The following is a 16,528-nucleotide window of genomic DNA, read 5'->3' as shown; positions in this document are numbered from 1 at the left end:
CCGATTTTAAATTTATAGCTCTTCCAACATAGAATTTTTGGGCATTTATGGAGACCATAGGTGTCAGAGACCAATTTTGGATGTGTTGTAGCACAACACGAATTAAACTGCTGCATGCATGCATGCATGCATACTGGATATAAAATAAATAAATGTATGGCCTTACTAAAATATGCTGGCAAGATAACATGGGTAACATAAAGCACTACCATACCTTGAAACACAATAGACATGTTGAAGATTGACGTGTTTCAGAATCGTACATTTGTTAACTATGGGAACAACTTTGTATAGCAGGAGACAGTCACCAATCTCCAAAATTATACACAAACTTAGAAATTGAACACACAAAACTAAATTTGAAAGCTGCATGCATTACCCAAGAAAAGCCATCAGAAAAAATTGAAAGTATAGTAGTACAAAATATTAACTATATATTCTCTTTAACTTCTCAGAAATACTGTTGATTGACATACATTCCTCTCTTGTAATCTAGCGGGTTTTATGTTTTGTTTATTAATTTGTTTTACAGTGGTACCTTGGTAAGCATCCTTAATCCATTCCAGGACCTTGGACTTGTACCAAACGATTTTTCCCATTAGAAATACTATAGGGAAAACAAATCATACCACGGGTGGGATTAGAACCCTCGATCAGTCTCAAAACTCCAGACCGTCTCTGATCACAGGTTCTAACCCCACCCGTGGTATGGTTTGTTTGCAATCGTGTCATTACGATTTTGCGAGTCGTGTAGGGACAACGATTAATCCATTCCCATGAAAACAAAATCCTATTGTTATTGGCAGTGATGGGGTTGTATAAAATAATTTAAACACTACTTAATACTAAAATATGTAATTTAAACACTGCTTAATACTAAAATACATACATAAATACAAAAGAATTAGATAAATGCAAATTTAACCTCTCTTTACTTTGCTAAAAATAGTTGAGTGCCTACTAGGATAATGCTGAGAAGGGAGGAGGAGGAACTGTTATTGTTTGGAAGGAGCGTCCCTTCTCTTTTCAGTCTCATTTACCTATTTGGACCTGGTTGAAGCTCACCAGGTTTGAATTTTACTGAAAAACTGTCCAGTGAACTTTGCTTCTGCCTTCTCCTCAGGATGTTTCGGAAATGTGACATTGTCTGGTCATTCCGGACAGTGCTATTATGGCTTGTTTGGGCTTTGTTGGGGTGGTACTTCTCTGCAAAATTTTTGACATCCATCCATTTAGCAAAGATTTCCTTGATTAATGAAGTAGGGGTTTCCTCTGTCTCCTCTTCCAAGCCTGAAGAGTGTGCATCGTCTTAGTCTTGTGCTCCTCCTTCTCAAGTTCCTGCAGATCCTCAGTGGTCAGCTCTTCCCAGTGCCCCTCCACTAACTCCTCCACATCACGATCACTCACATCCAGACACATGGACCTGGTTAATGGTTAATGAATTTACTAAAAATTTATGTGAAAAAACACAATCGCGTGAAAATTCAGAGTTATGGTGCGGCCTGTTCACTGAATGGTAGTGGGCAGTCGTGGCTTTGTCTCGAGAGGTAAACAAAGGTAGCGCATGGTGTTGATTCATTTTGACCCATACAAGTTCTAGCACGCGAGTCGTATTTCGAACATGGGTTGTATACCAAGCAAAAATTTTTGCGTCCAAACAGGACATGTACCAAGTTGGACTTATTCCAAAGTGGATGTATACTGAGGTACCACTGTACTCGTCAAAATTCCCATGGTAACATTCAAAGGGACTTACAATAATTTTTGTTGAGTATTTCTCTTCTAGTAAATGCTAGGACTAATATTTATGGAATTTTGTCTTAATATATTTTTAAACAATTGTTGAAGATTACTTATTAATTTGTATTATGCAGGGTGGACTTGGAGCCAAGTGAGGGGCGGTATGACCTGACCATCAGCCGTGCCACGTATGAGCGAGACAATGGGATGTTTGAGTGCCGTTTCAAGGAGGCGGGGACTGGCTCAGATCTGCACACAACTACCGTCAACCTGACAGTACTCATTCCTCCTGGCAGCCCAAGAATCAACCCTGAAGCACCTACTGCCACTGAGGGCCAGTCCATAGACCTTGTCTGCTCCTCCCAAGGTGGCTCCCCAGATCCTCAAATTATGTAAGTGTAGCCACCATCTATACGTAGTACTGTAATGCACTCTGTGCCTTCAATATCGGATGTTCTATTAGTTACTTTATGTATGTATATCTTTCTTATTTCAACAAACAGGCTGTATCCCACCTAAGCAGGGTGGCCCAAAAAGAAAAACAAAGTTTCTCTTTTTAACTTTAGTAATGTATACTGGAGAAGGGGTTACTAGCCCCTTGCTCCCGTGTGTGTGTTTGCGCTTGTGTATGTGTTATACATACATACATAATGTATGTATATATATTTTTTGATGCTTTATTTGTGCACAAGAAACAACACCTGTGTATTGGCATCTTTCCTCAACGCTGTTTTATTAGATATTAGTCTAAATGCTTACGATAATGCAATCTGGTAGAAAATGAATTACATATTTAAATGTTTAGGCTCATCTCCTTGATGCTGGTGAAGGGCTCTTGATCTAGGGAATTGGATCTGTGCTCCAGTTACCTAAATTAATAATGATAATAAATAATAATAATAATAATATTATTATTATAACGATAGAGCTTCAGTTCCATGAATTAATAATAATACATAATCTTTTTTCTTTCACCACACCGGCCGTATCCCACCAAGGCGGGGTGGCCCAAAAGGAAAAATGAAAGTTTCTCCTTTTACATTTAGTAATATATACAGGAGAAGAGGTTACTAGCCCCTTGCTCCCGGCATTTTAGTCGCCTCTTACAACACGCATGGCTTACGGAGGAAGAATTCTGTTCCACTTCCCCATGGAGATAAGAGGAAATAAACAAGAATAAGAACTAGAAAGAAAATAGAAGAAAACCCAGAGGGGTGTGTATATATGTGCTTGTACATGTATGTGTAGTGTGACCTAAGTGTAAGTAGAAGTAGCAAGACGTACCTGAAACCTTGCATGTTTAATAATACATAATACGTACAAAATAATAACTCAGAATGCTGCTGCTAGTTGACATAGCTGATGCTAAAACATCCAGTAAGCAGTATACATGTTGACATTGCTGTAGGCGCAGTTCTCTCGTGCTTGCTTGCATTTTTTTTAGTCATTTGGCCAAACTTCTTTTTTTCTAACTGTGGGTTCTAAGAAAATAAGTGCAAAGGACAGTGCTGAGAAGAAAGACGACTTCCATGGACTTAGCCAGGCAATACCAGCTTAGTACATCTACAATATGTAGATACTAAAGCTGTATCAGTTACGTTCAGTGATTAAACAAAACAATGTTGTTGTGGGAGGTTTACAGGGCTACTGACATGCCACAGCCTGAACCTCCCCCACCCTCAACATCCCCCATCCTCAACAGCTCCTACCCTCAACCTCCCCCACTATGTTTTTATATATGATATTTCTGCAATTAGCCTCATAAATACTCTGTTTTCTCTTACAATAAGAGCATGGGAAGATACTCTAGTCAAAGTTAGACAGGAAATGGCGGACGCTTCCGCTGTTGCCTCTGCAGGGGTATATATCATATTTGTGTTAATTATATTGTTTATTATGTCATATTAGATGAATTGTGATAGATAAATAAGCTGTACATTTGATACTAGTGTCATATTCAAGATACAGCATATTCAAGAGTGATTGGTGGAATTATGAAGTAAAGCTTGTGATAAGAGAAAAAGGTAGCTTATGAGAGGTTTTTACAAAACAGAAGTGTTATAAGAAGAGCAGAGTATATGGAGAATAAAAGAAAGGTGAAGAGAGTGCAAAAGGAGAGCAGATGATAGGGTAGGAGAGGCACTGTCAAGAAATTTTGAAGTGAGATAAACAAGTTTTCAAAGCCTAGGGAACGAATGGATTTGCCAGTTAAAAACAGAGTAAGGGAGTTAGTAGATAGGGAGATGGAGATATTGGGTAGATGGTGGGAATATTTTGAGGAACTTTTAAATGTCGATGAAGAAAGGGAGGCGGTAATTTCATGCACTGGGCAGGGAGGTGTACCATCTTTTAGGAGTGAAGAAGAGCAGGATGTGAGTGTGGGGGAGGTGCATGAGGCATTACGTAGAATGAAAGGGGGAAAGGAGCTGGAACTGACGGGATCATGACAGAAATGTTAAAAGCAGGAGGGGATGTAGTGTTGGAGTGGTTGGTATTTTTGTTTAATAAATGTATGAAAGAGGGGAAGGTACCTAGGGATTGGCAGAGAGCATGTATAATTCCTTTATATAAAGTGAAGGGGGACAAAAGAGATTGTAAAAAATTATACCTCGAGTTTACCTGGAGAGAGTTCTGGGGGTCAACGCCCCTGCAGCCTGGTCTGTGACCAGGCCTCATGGTGGATCAGAGCCTGATCAACCAGGCTGTTACTGCTGGCTGCACGCAATCTAACGTACAAGCCACAGCCTGGCTGGTCAGGTACCGACTTTAGGTGCTTGTCCAGTGCCTGCTTGAGGACAGCCAGGGGTCTGTTGGTAATCCCCCTTATGTATGCTGGGAGGCAGTTGAACAGTCTCGGGCCCCTGACACTTATTGTCTCTTAATGTGCTAGTGACACCCCTGCTTTTCATTGGGGGGATGTTGCATCGTCTGCAGAGTCTTTTGCTTTTGTTGTGAGTGATTTCCGTGTGCAACTTCAGTACTAGTCCCTCTAGGATTTTCCAGGTGTATATAATCATGTATCTCTCCCGCCTGTGTTCCAGGGAGTACATTTTTGGGAACCTCAAGCGCTCCCAGTAATTGAGGTGTTTTATCTCCGTTATGCGCGCCGTGAAGGTTCTTTGTACATTTTCTAGGTCAGTAATTTCACCTGCCTTGAAAGGTGCTGTTAGTGTGCAGCAATATTCCAGCCTAGATAGAACAAGCGACCTGAAGTGTCATCATGGGCTTGGCATCCCTAGTTTTGAAGGTTCTCATTATCCATCCTGTCATTTTTCTAGCAGATGTGATTGATACAATGTTATGGTCCTTGAAGGTGAGATCCTCCGACATGATCACTCCCAGGTCTTTGACGTTGGTTTTTCACTCTATTTTGTGGCTTGAATTTGTTTTGTACTCTGATGAGGTTTTAATTTCCTCATGTTTACCATATCGGAGTAATTGAAATTTCTCATTGTTGAACTTCATATTGTTTTCTGCAGCCCATTGAAAGATTTGGTTGATGTCCGCCTGGAGCCTTGCAGTGTCTGCAAAGGAAGACACGGTGCTGTGGCTGACACCCTTGTCTGTCAGATATGAGGATGAGAAACGAGATGGGAGCGAGTACTGTGCCTTGTGAAACAGAGCTTTTCACCGTAGCTGCCTCGGACTTTACTCTGTTAACGACTACTCTGTGTTCTGCGTGTGAGGAAATTATAGATCCATCTACCAACTTTTCCTGTTATTACTTTAGCACGCATTTTGTGCACTATTACGCCATGGTCACGCTTGTCGAAGGCTTTTGCAAAGTCTGTATATATTACATCTGCATTCTTTTTGTCTTCTAGTGCCTCTAGGACCCTGTCGTAGTGATCCAGTAGTCGGGACAGACAGGAGCAACCTGCTCTAAGCCCATGTTGCCTTGGGTTGTGTAATTGATGGGTATCTAGATGGGTGGCAGTCTTGCTTCTTAGGACCCTTTCAAAGATTTTTATGATATAGGATGTTAGTGCTATCGGTCTGTAGTTCTTTGCTATTGCTTTACTACCCCTTTGTTGAGTGGGGCTATGTCTGTTTTTAGTAACTGTGGGATGACCCCCGTGTCCATGCTTCCTCTCCATAGGATGGTAAAAGCATGTGATAGGGGCTTCTTGCAGTTCTTGATGAATACCGAGTTCCACGAGTCTGGCCCTGGGGCAGAGTGCATGGGCATGTCATTTATCGCCTGTTAGAAGTCATTTGGCGTCAAGATAACATCAGTTTACTGAGTATACCAGGAAAAAGTGTATGGTAGGGTTATTATTGAAAGAATTAGAGGCAAGACAATGTAGGATTGCCGATGAGCAAGGAGGTTGTAGAGTGGGTAGGAGATGTGTAGCTCAAGTGTTTACATTGAAGCATACATGTGAACAGTATTTAGATAAAGGTAGGGAAGTTTTCATTGCATTTATGGATTTCGAAAAGGCATATGATAGTGGATAGGGGAGCAATATGGCAGATGTTGCAAGTATATGGAATAAGTAGTAAGTTACTAAATGCTGTAAAGAGTTTTTGAGGATAGTGAGGCTCAGGTTAGGGTGTGTAGAAGAGAGGGAGATTACTTCCTGGTAAAAGTAGGTCTTAGACAGGGATGTGTAATGCCACCATGGTTGTTTAATATATTTATAGATGGGGGTTGTAAAAGAAGTAAATGCTAGGGTGTTTGGGAGAGGGGTGGGATTAAATTATGGGGAATCAAATACAAAATGGGAATTGACAGTTACTTTTTGCTAATGATACTGTGCTTATGGGAGATTCTAAAGAAAAGTTGCAAAGGTTAGTGGACGAGTTTGGGAGAGTGAAAGGTAGAAAGTTGAAAGTGAGCATAGAAAAGAGTAAGGTGATGAGGGTATCAAATGATTTAGATAAAAATTGGATATCCAATTGGAGAGGAGGGGTATGGAAGAATTGAATGTTTTCAATTATTTGGGAGTTGATGTGTCAGTGGATGGATTTATGAAGGATGAGGTTAGCCATAGAATTGATGAAGGAAAAAAGGTGAGTGGTGCATTGAGGTATATGTGGAGACAAAAAACATTATCTATGGAGGCAAAGAAGGGAATATATGAAAGTATAGTGGCACCAACACTTGTATATGGGTGTGCAGCTTGGGTTGTAAATGCTGCAGCGAGGAGGCAGTTGGAGGTGGTGATGTCCTGTCTAAGGGCAATGTGTAGTGTAAATATTATGCAGAGGATTCGGAGTGTGGAAATTAGAAGGTGTGGAGTTAATAAAAGTATTAGTCAAGAGGGCTGAAGAGGGGTTGTTGAGGTGGTTTGGTCATTTAGAGAGAATGGATAAAAGTAGAATGACATGAAGAGCACACAAATATGTAGGGGAAGGAAGGCAGGGTAGGGGTCGTCCTTGAAAAGGTTGGAGGGAGGGGGTAAAGGAGGTGTTGTGGGTGAGGGGTTCGGACTTCCAGCAAGCATGAGTGAGTGTGTTAGATAGGAGTGAATATAGACGAATGGTATTTGGGACCTGACGAGCTGTTGGAGTGTGAGCAGGGTAATATTTATTGAAGGGATTCAGGGAAACCAGTTATTTTATATAACCAGACTTGAGTCCTGGAAATGGGAAGTACAATGCCTGCACTCTAAAGGAGGGGTTTGGGATATTGGCAGTTTGGAGGGATATATTGTGTATTTTTATACATATATACTTCTAAAGTGTTGTATTCTGAGCACTTCTGCAAAAACATTGATTATGCGAGAGCGAGGCGAAAGTGTTGAATGATGATGAAAGTACGTATTTTCTTTTTGGGGATTTTCTTTCTTTTTGGATCACCCTGCCTCGGTGGGAGACGGCCGACATGTTTAAAAAAAAAAAAAAAAATATGGTATGAAAAAAATAAAAGGTGGCTTTGTGGGCACTACTCTCTCTACAGAACAGATGGTCACCATTGTTTCCCTTGCTACTGATGCACTTCATGAACATGAAGACCATCAGAACCAAGTTGTTCACGTTCTTCATCAATTGGTTGTTCAGGTTCTTCATCCTCATCTGTTCTTTGCCTTTAGGAATTCAGCTTCTATATTTCCTCTGCATTTGGTTCCTGCTCATCATCTAGGAGCTCATTGATGTCATCTGGATGCATATCTTCAATTTCCTCACCTGTCACTCTTATTTCTAGGCTAGTAATATTCTGAACCTGACTTTATTCTGATAGAAAACTTGTAAAATCATTCACCTCACTAGGCCATATTTATCTCCAACTGGCATTTATTATTGTTTTTGGGTACACAATCCCATGCTTGTTTATTTTGATGTGGGTAGTGCAGTTGCAATGTTAAATTTTCACCAAAACTCTGGCATTCCACTGTCTGTCATCATTCATTGCTGCCACTTATTTCTGTACTACACCACATGTGCAATGCCACTTAGATGTTTTAATTATTCCTCGATCCAGTGGTTGAGTCAGGGGGTTATGCTTTTGTTGGTTAAAGACAATTTTGAGACCTGGTTCCACATCCTGGCTATGACAATTGTCAAGGAGACTCAATGCATGATTATTTATGGACAGGTACATCAGTCATGCATGTTGTAGGGTTGGACTTCCAAATAACAGGTAACATACTTTTGTTTACCTTTTAAAGTACAAGGATTCTTGGAGTAATAAACAAGCATGGGCTTGCATTTAAAGTCATTTGAGGCCCTGCTGCAAAGGAGCAGGCTGAAAAGGTCTTTTGAGGCCATGAATCAAGGTGCTGTTTTTCTTGTTTGCCGAGGTATGTTCTAGATGGTCTCTTCTTTCAGAACAAGTCTGTCTCGTCAGCATTAAGTTAAAGACCTGCTAAGGTTTGTAGCCACCCTCATAAATAATGTTTGCTAGCTCAGCTGGTAACTTTCGTAACATCATGGTCAGTAGAGAGAGACTCCCCACTGAACTTATATTATGAAACCCACTGTGCATTCTAAATGGGTTAAACCACTCATTTTGCAGCTGTACTTCCTCCTCACACATTGTTTTACAGTATGATAAGGCTTTTTCCTTAATAAAACGATTAAGAGGAACACCTTTTTTTCACTCCACACATTTAGTAAATTTTTTTTTATTTAACGGTAATGAGGTATTCTTCATTCTGTTTGGTGTGTCACACTGAGGGTTACTCATTGTAATAGCCTTTATCTTCATTTCATAGTCTCAAATTGAATGAATTGCTGATTCTATTAACACCATTGCTGTCTCCATGATACCTGTCCCACTCTTTAGCATCTTGATTACCTCCAGTATTTTCAAGATAGGCCTAGTTGCATGTTTAATTTTCTTCCTTGCTTCACCAGTGTCACCTGCACTTTGTGTGGATGTCATAATCAATATCCAGTTTTGAAATGGGGTTATAGAAAGAACAAAAAATTGAGTGATGTGTATCAAGCGAAAATAATATGGTATACATCCAGATATACTGACCCACGTGGGAGGCTGGTTGTTTACAGCCCCTCATCCTCCTTGGCACCACTTAAGCAGTGACGTGACCAACTGCATAGTAGGGGTTCTCCTGCCTGCTGTAACACTTCCTAATGGAAATGCATGCCACCAGTGGAAATGGCACTTTTCTGTTGGAAATAAATAAGTAAATTTAAGTTGCTGAATATTGAAATTGTGAGCTATAATCTCATGATTTATGAAGATTTCCTGTACCATAAGCTTCTCTTAAAGCCTGGTCTCTAGTGATTTCTTGTTTGCCATGTATATTTCCCTCTTTTACTAGTTTGTAGCTATTTCACATTTATATTTATTATTTTATATGATAGCTACCTAGTTTGGAAAAAGCAATAGAAGTTCATTATTTGATTGCAAGACTGTTGCAGCATGTTGTAACTTGTTAAATGCAATTTGATTACATATGCATCACAAATAAGAGTTTTACTGTCTTGATTCTAAAGCTAAGGTGAGTTTGCAGTGGCAAAAAAATGAACTCCTGGCTCGGAAAATATACATTTATATATTGTACTATTTAAAAATTCTAAGCAGAAGCAAAGTTTCAGCGAGAAATGATATACAGCACACATTTTTGTGGCAACCCTGTTGAATTCTGCTATAGTGGCATTCATGGGATTCTCTGTCTAGTACCTCCAAGGATAATAAACCTAAAAAAAACATTGGACTATTCAACAATTCCAGGTTCACCAGTAAACTGATAAGGTAGCTGCTGAACTAAGTTTTTGCTATTCTTCCTGAGAGTGAGAGTACCTCTGCGAGAAACAGTACATTTCACTCCAATTAATTACAAGCAGTCATCAGATTTTTTCCTTGGCTATTGCAGTATTAATTTCATTACTACATTTACATTTATTATTTTATAGTGAATTCTGCACAGTTTTATGAAGTGCGTGGAGAGAAGGATAAATACTGATATTGTCTCATTCTTGAATAGAATATTGCACTACGAACAATAAGCACCCAAAGCATCATAGGTATAAATGTTAGGAACTTTGAGTCTCTTTCATAGGTGACATGAGTAGGGGTAGCTAGTTTACCTAGTTGTTATCACCTAGTAACAATTCATGTCTAGCTGATGAATATATTTCCCTCTTAATAAACACTGATTAATATTAATGAGAATTATATACCAATGTACCAAATAATTATAATTGTGCACTACAATATTAAGTTCTAGATTATTGTAGCCTGAATTTGGAGTGTGATGTACAATCCTCTCTGAGTTTGGATTATTTTAACATGTGCAATTTTATACTATGTCATACTCTGGCTGATTTATTAAAGAGTACTGTAATTATAATTGTATATAGTTAGATTTTTTCTGCAATAAAAATTCAAAGCTATATTTCTTCTCAGCTGGTACCGTTCAGGATCTGACCAGAAACTGTACAGTGTGCTAAAGCCTGGCGGTGGACGAGAGACTCCTACAACTTCCGTGTTGACTATCAATCCTGGTAAAGATGACGATGCTGCAGAATATCGATGTGTTGTGTGGAACAGAGCACTTACAGACAATGAGAAGATGGAAACTACTGTTGTTCTCAGTGTTAATTGTGAGTTTTAGCAAATTATTACAGTACAGCCTCTACTTGTTTAACGATGTACTCGTTTACCGACGACTCGGACTTACGACGGCCACTCTGACCAGTATGCATACCTAAATAATGTATATTAGAGCTGATTTCCTCTTCTGTTTATTACAATATACAGTACATTTAAAAATGTTGCACGTAAATGGTGCAAGGGTGATACTAAAGCAATATCAAAGATGGTTGACATAAACCCACTACCATTATAGTATGCTCCTCATTTAGTGACAAATTTGTTTACCGACACTGTATTGGGAACAGAACTCCGTTGTTAAGTGAGGAGAGGCTGTATTGAAATAAATTATCTTTTCATAGATATTTGGTAAAGTGTGATAATTTTTTCAATTCTATTTTCTTTTCAAGGATACAATACTAAGGCAGTATTCAGTTCTTATAAGTGGAGTAACAAATGTACATTTTGTATTTAAGTCAGGTACAATATTCCCTTATCTGTGAGGTACTGCACTATCTTTCACTTTATTCTGTTAGTACTAGCTACTCTCATTGTGGGCCTCATTTTCTTCTATTTTTTTATGGTTAATTTACCAACTTATTTTGCTGAAAATTTCCAAGGCTTGTGAGGTCTTTTGGGTCTTTTATATATATAAAATTTCTGTTAGCAATAATGTGGAAAATGTTTATTGTGGATTTTGATTTTTGAAAAGTCACTTTTTATATGGTGTGTTTTAGCATGAAAGCTACAATAAACAACTTGTACAGACTAAAAATAATGGTAAGGCTAAACACTCAACATTATAGCTAATAATAAGTGATATCTAATATTTTACCCTTGATAAAAATATTATTACTCCCATAATTTCATTATTTATCAGACATAAAATGTTCAATTAATGTAATCTGTTTCATAATTAGCCTTCAGCTTGAGTATTAAAAATTATAACTTAAGGTGAATGTATGTATGTATATGTATATATATGTGTGTGTGTGTGTGTGTGTGTGTGTGTGTGTGTGTGGTGGGGGTAAATTGACAGTTGTTAATATTTTTTTTGTCCTCTGTACAGCTGTAGACTATTGCTATGCTTCAAGTGACTTGCTGGTATTAATACTTTGTACTACAGTACAATTCTTTGATGTTGCTTCCCTTCTAGGGAGGTGCCTTGATACAATAAATGGCTCTTGATCCAGAGAATTGGAGCTACTCTCCCATTCCTTAGATTAAATAGTTTGCATCCCATTTCTCTCACTTCTCATAATGTAACTAAATGTTAGGCTGTTTGGCCAGCTCTTGCCTCATCACTTCAAGGATTGTGTGAAAAAATTAGGGATTTTGTATATATTTTACTGTGTTTGTGTTATAAAGTAACTGAAAATTTAATAATTTAATTTTATACTTTTGCCTAAGAATGCTATATTATAATGCATGCACATTTTGGCTGCAAACAAAATAATAGCATAGCACAAATCCTCTTTATATTGCTGGCAAGATATTTACAGTACAGTATGCCTTATAGAAATAAGGATGACTGTATATCCATGTCCTTTCTCTCCAAAGAGTGAATGGATTTTATGAGTTATTGCTCACTATTACATAACTTCCTTCTGTGTGAAAAACAATTATCGGCAGTCTCCCACCGAGGCAGGGCGACTCATAAAAGAAAAAACATTCAGCATCATTCACGCTCTCACTGTCTTTGCGGAGGCACTCTGATACATCAGTTTAGATATCACTCCAAACAGCCAGTATCCCAAACCTCTCCTTTAAAGTGCAGACATTGTACTTCCCACCTCCAGGACTTGAGTCCGGCTAACTGGTTTTCCTGAATCCCTTCACAAAGTATTACCCTGCTCACACACCAACTGTTCATCATGTTCCAAAAACCATTCATCTTCATTCACTTTTATCTAACATGCTCACACAAGCCTGCTGCATGTCCAAGCCCCTTGCACACACAACCTCTTTTATCCTCTTCCTCTATCCTTTTAGTGAACTCTTAAGACTTCATTTCATAAGCTGATTCTTTGTTCCACCTCTCTTAACATTTTCGTAATTATGATTTGTTCTCTATTTTTCACCTGATCATTGAAGCAGTTAAATCCAGGCTGCAACCATTGTTAAAAACTATAGATTTTTTCTTGTTTTGTGACTCGAGGAACAAACTTGGCAAGAAATATTGTCTCTAATTAATGCAAACATTTTCCATTGTCTTCCGTAACATCTCATTGTCAGGACATTCCATATTGTGAGTCATGGTTGAAGTGCTACTTAAATATATATAATAGGACTGTAATGCTTGGGAAAAATTTATGAACATGGAAGAAGCAAGTCTGATTTTTCCTTTGTTATACTTTAACCCCCAAAAAAAAAAAAATAAATATTGGATATTAGATTGGAGGGAGAGATTATGGAGGAAGTGATTATATTCAGATATTTAGGAGTGGATGTGTCAGCAGATGGTTCTATGAAAGATGAGGTGAATCATGGAATTGAGGGGAAGAAGGCGAGTTGTGCACTGAGGAGTCAATTTTGTCCATGGAAGCAGAGGGAAATGCATGAGAATGTAATTACACCAATGCTCTTATATAGGTGTGAAGCATTTGTGATGAATGTTGCAACAAGGAGAAGGCTGGAGGCAGTGGAGCTGTAGTGTCTGAGGGCAATGTGTGGTGTGAATATAATGCAGAGAATTCATAGTCTGGAAATTAGGAGGTATAGGATTACCAAAACTGTTATCCAGAGGGCTGAAGAGGGGTGGTTGGTGTTTCAGACATGTAGAGAGGATGGAGCAAAATAGAATGACTTCGAGAGTGTATAAATCTGTAGTGGAGGGAAGGTGGAGTAGGGGTCAGCCTAGGAAAGGTTGGAGGGAGGGGGTAAAGGCGGTTTTGTGTGCGAGGGACTTGGACTTCCAGCAAGCATGGGTGAGCATGCTAGTTAGGAACAAATGGAAACAAATGGCTTTTAGGACTTGATGTGCTGTTGGAGTGTGAGCAAGGTAACATTTATGAAGGGATTCAGAGAAACCGGCAGGCCGAACTTGAGTCCTGGAGATGGGAAGTGTAGTGCCTACACTCTGAAAGAGGGGTGATAATGTTGCAGTTTTATAACTGTAGTGTAAGCATGCCTCTGGCAAGACAGTGATGGAGTGAATGATGGTGAATTTTTTTTTTTTTTTCAGGCCATCCTACCTTGGTTGGAAATGGCCGATGTGTTAATAAAAAAAAAAATTATACTATCGTGATTAGCATAGATAAAATATCACACAATCTAAAGACTACTGTGAAAACTAAGCACTCATAATTCTGCCAGCCTTGCTCAGGCTAATGTTTAACAGCATTTCACCTGCTGTGGGGCTTTGTAAGTACTTGACATAGTCCCACAGCAGTCAAAACATCATTAAATCAAAGGCTCACTTTTTTGGTATGTTTGATTCATTATTTGTTGGCTGTTACCATGTATTACCAATTATAAACATGTAAATATTTAAAAATTAAATTATTCAGCAATGCCATTTTCAAATATTCTTCACATGTATTATTACAACATTATTTACTGAACCTCATATTGCTTCAGATTACTGTATAACTAATTTTTCATTTTCAGATTACCCACGCATTACAATTGGTCCTGAGAATCCCCTGCGTGTTGAGCTAGACCAGTCTGCTACTTTAACTTGCTCTGCAGATGCCAAGCCGCCTGTGAGCAATGTGCGATGGACACGTGGTGGACGTTTTATTGGCACACTCAATACACTTGTCAAAGAGCGTGTCACTCTTGACGATGCTGGCAGATATGTCTGTCAAGCTGACAATGGACTTGGCCGTTTGCGCGAAGCAGAAGTAACGCTAGATGTTCTGTATGGGCCAAGAGTTTCTGTAATATCTAGTAAAGATGTAGATGAAGGGGAAGACATTGTAATCACTTGCAATGTGACTGCCAACCCAGCTCCAGTTACCATAGAGTGGCTCAAAGAAGGAGATGACTCCTTCCGTCAGAGTGGTGTCGATATACTGCGACTAAATCGTGTGTCTGCTGTTAATCAGGGCAATTATATTTGTCGCGCTGTAAACATACTAAATCCAACTGGTGGAGAACCCAGTGATCGCATTGGTAATGCTACTGTTGCTGTAAGGGTACGACATGCACCAGGAAAGACTTATATTACTCCTGCTGAACCCATTGCAGTGCAAGGTGAGCAGTCTACTTTGACTTGTGGTGCTGAACCCCCTGGCTGGCCCATGCCTACTTACCGCTGGTGGCGTCATGACTCTGATGCCACCCTCACACTTGGGGCTAATTACACCATTCCTCGAGCCTCTCTCACAGATGAAGGTACCTACTACTGCCAACCTTCAAATCGCTTGGGCAAGGGCACGCCAGCTTCAGTTCGTGTTCGTGTACACCAGCCTCCACGTATTCTAGAAAATCTACCAGAGACTGCCATTCATCGCATAGGAACAACAAACCTTAGTCTTACTTGTCGTGCTCAAGGGAAGCCACAGCCTTCCATCCGTTGGTTAAAAGATGGGGAAGAAATAAGTCCTGCTGATGGATTATATGATATCTTGGTAGAGCAGTCTTCATTAGGCCAGAATGCAGCGCACACAGTCCAGTCCACTTTGCAGTTCAGAGGTGCTAAACGAATCAACGACAATCAGTTACTGCCTACAGATCGTGGCACATATCAGTGTGTCTTCAAGAATGATGTTCGAGAAGTGTCTAGCTCTCAACTTCTCAGAGTAGAGCGTAAGTTGTTAATTTTGAATGTTGATTGAATTCTGATAGTGAAATTATTGATTATTGCTAATCCATATGTATATACAGTATTCTAACAGTGCATATTTGTTTATTGCAGATTCTCCAATTACAGTACACAAGCCCAATAAAGTAGCATTTAATCTTTTGGAAGATGCTCAGCTTGAGTGCCGCATGCAAGCTTACCCAGAACCCAAGTTCCAGTGGTCACTTGGCCCCAACTTCATCGAACCTGATGGTGCTCACTATGCCACAAATGATACAACTTTGCCTGATGATGTATATGCATCTGTACTGACTGTAAGAGGAGTAACTGAAGCTGACTATGGCAGTTATACATGTAAGGGCACAAACAGTAGAGGAGAACACAAAACCATTATCACTTTACAAGAGAAAGGACGCCCTGAACACCCAACAAACCTTCGTGTTATTGATAAGGGTACTGATAAAATAGAGCTTGCTTGGGATGAGAGTTTTAATGGTGGATTTGCCGATACAATCTTCCAAGTTAAAGCAGAGACTATGTCTGGGGAGAAACCAAGCCACGACTGCCAGACCAAGAATCCATGTATCATTGAGCCCCTCGCTCAACAAACTACTTACAAATTGCAGGTCAAGGCCAGTAATATCATGGGTGACAGCGATTTTTCAGATCCACTGGAGGTTACAACACTTGTTAATGTGGATACTATTCCAGAGCCTGAGGAGGTGTATTTTGAAAGAACTGGTAATATGTTGAGTTTCAAAGTGTTGCCTACTGATTTGATGCTACAAGGTCAAGTGGAATTTCGCACAGTTGATTCTGATGAATGGACCCCAATGGAAACACTTGTTCAAATTAGTAGTGACAGCCATGATCATGGTGAAGTGTTCTTGGGTAAAGAATCTCCAGATGATGTTAGAATCAGGTTCTGCTCTGTCTTTGTTGAGAGCAGCTGCGGAAATTATCGCATAGCAAAAAAGGGTGAGTTATGTTGATGTTAAGTTGTAGCTGGTGAATAATTATAATGTATAATATTGATACAG

At 39.4% G+C, this 16,528-nt stretch overlaps 1 protein-coding gene across 1 annotated transcript in view; it reads left to right on the top strand.

Annotated features, from left to right (window-relative positions):
- Positions 1-16,528, top strand: part of ed (echinoid) — a 321,088-nt gene that overhangs the window by 290,149 nt on the left and 14,411 nt on the right. Inside the window, exons 3-6 of the mRNA XM_070090206.1 lie at positions 1,875-2,132; positions 10,556-10,752; positions 14,351-15,493; positions 15,603-16,466. Coding sequence (XP_069946307.1) covers positions 1,875-2,132; positions 10,556-10,752; positions 14,351-15,493; positions 15,603-16,466 — 2,462 coding nt within the window. The remainder of the gene's footprint in view (positions 1-1,874; positions 2,133-10,555; positions 10,753-14,350; positions 15,494-15,602; positions 16,467-16,528) is intronic.

Source organism: Cherax quadricarinatus, chromosome 31, assembly GCF_038502225.1.
Source record: "Cherax quadricarinatus isolate ZL_2023a chromosome 31, ASM3850222v1, whole genome shotgun sequence".
NCBI classification, from domain to species: Eukaryota; Metazoa; Arthropoda; class Malacostraca; order Decapoda; family Parastacidae; genus Cherax; species Cherax quadricarinatus.
Note: the sequence above shows the minus strand (reverse complement) of the source record. Positions and strands in the feature narration are given on the sequence as shown.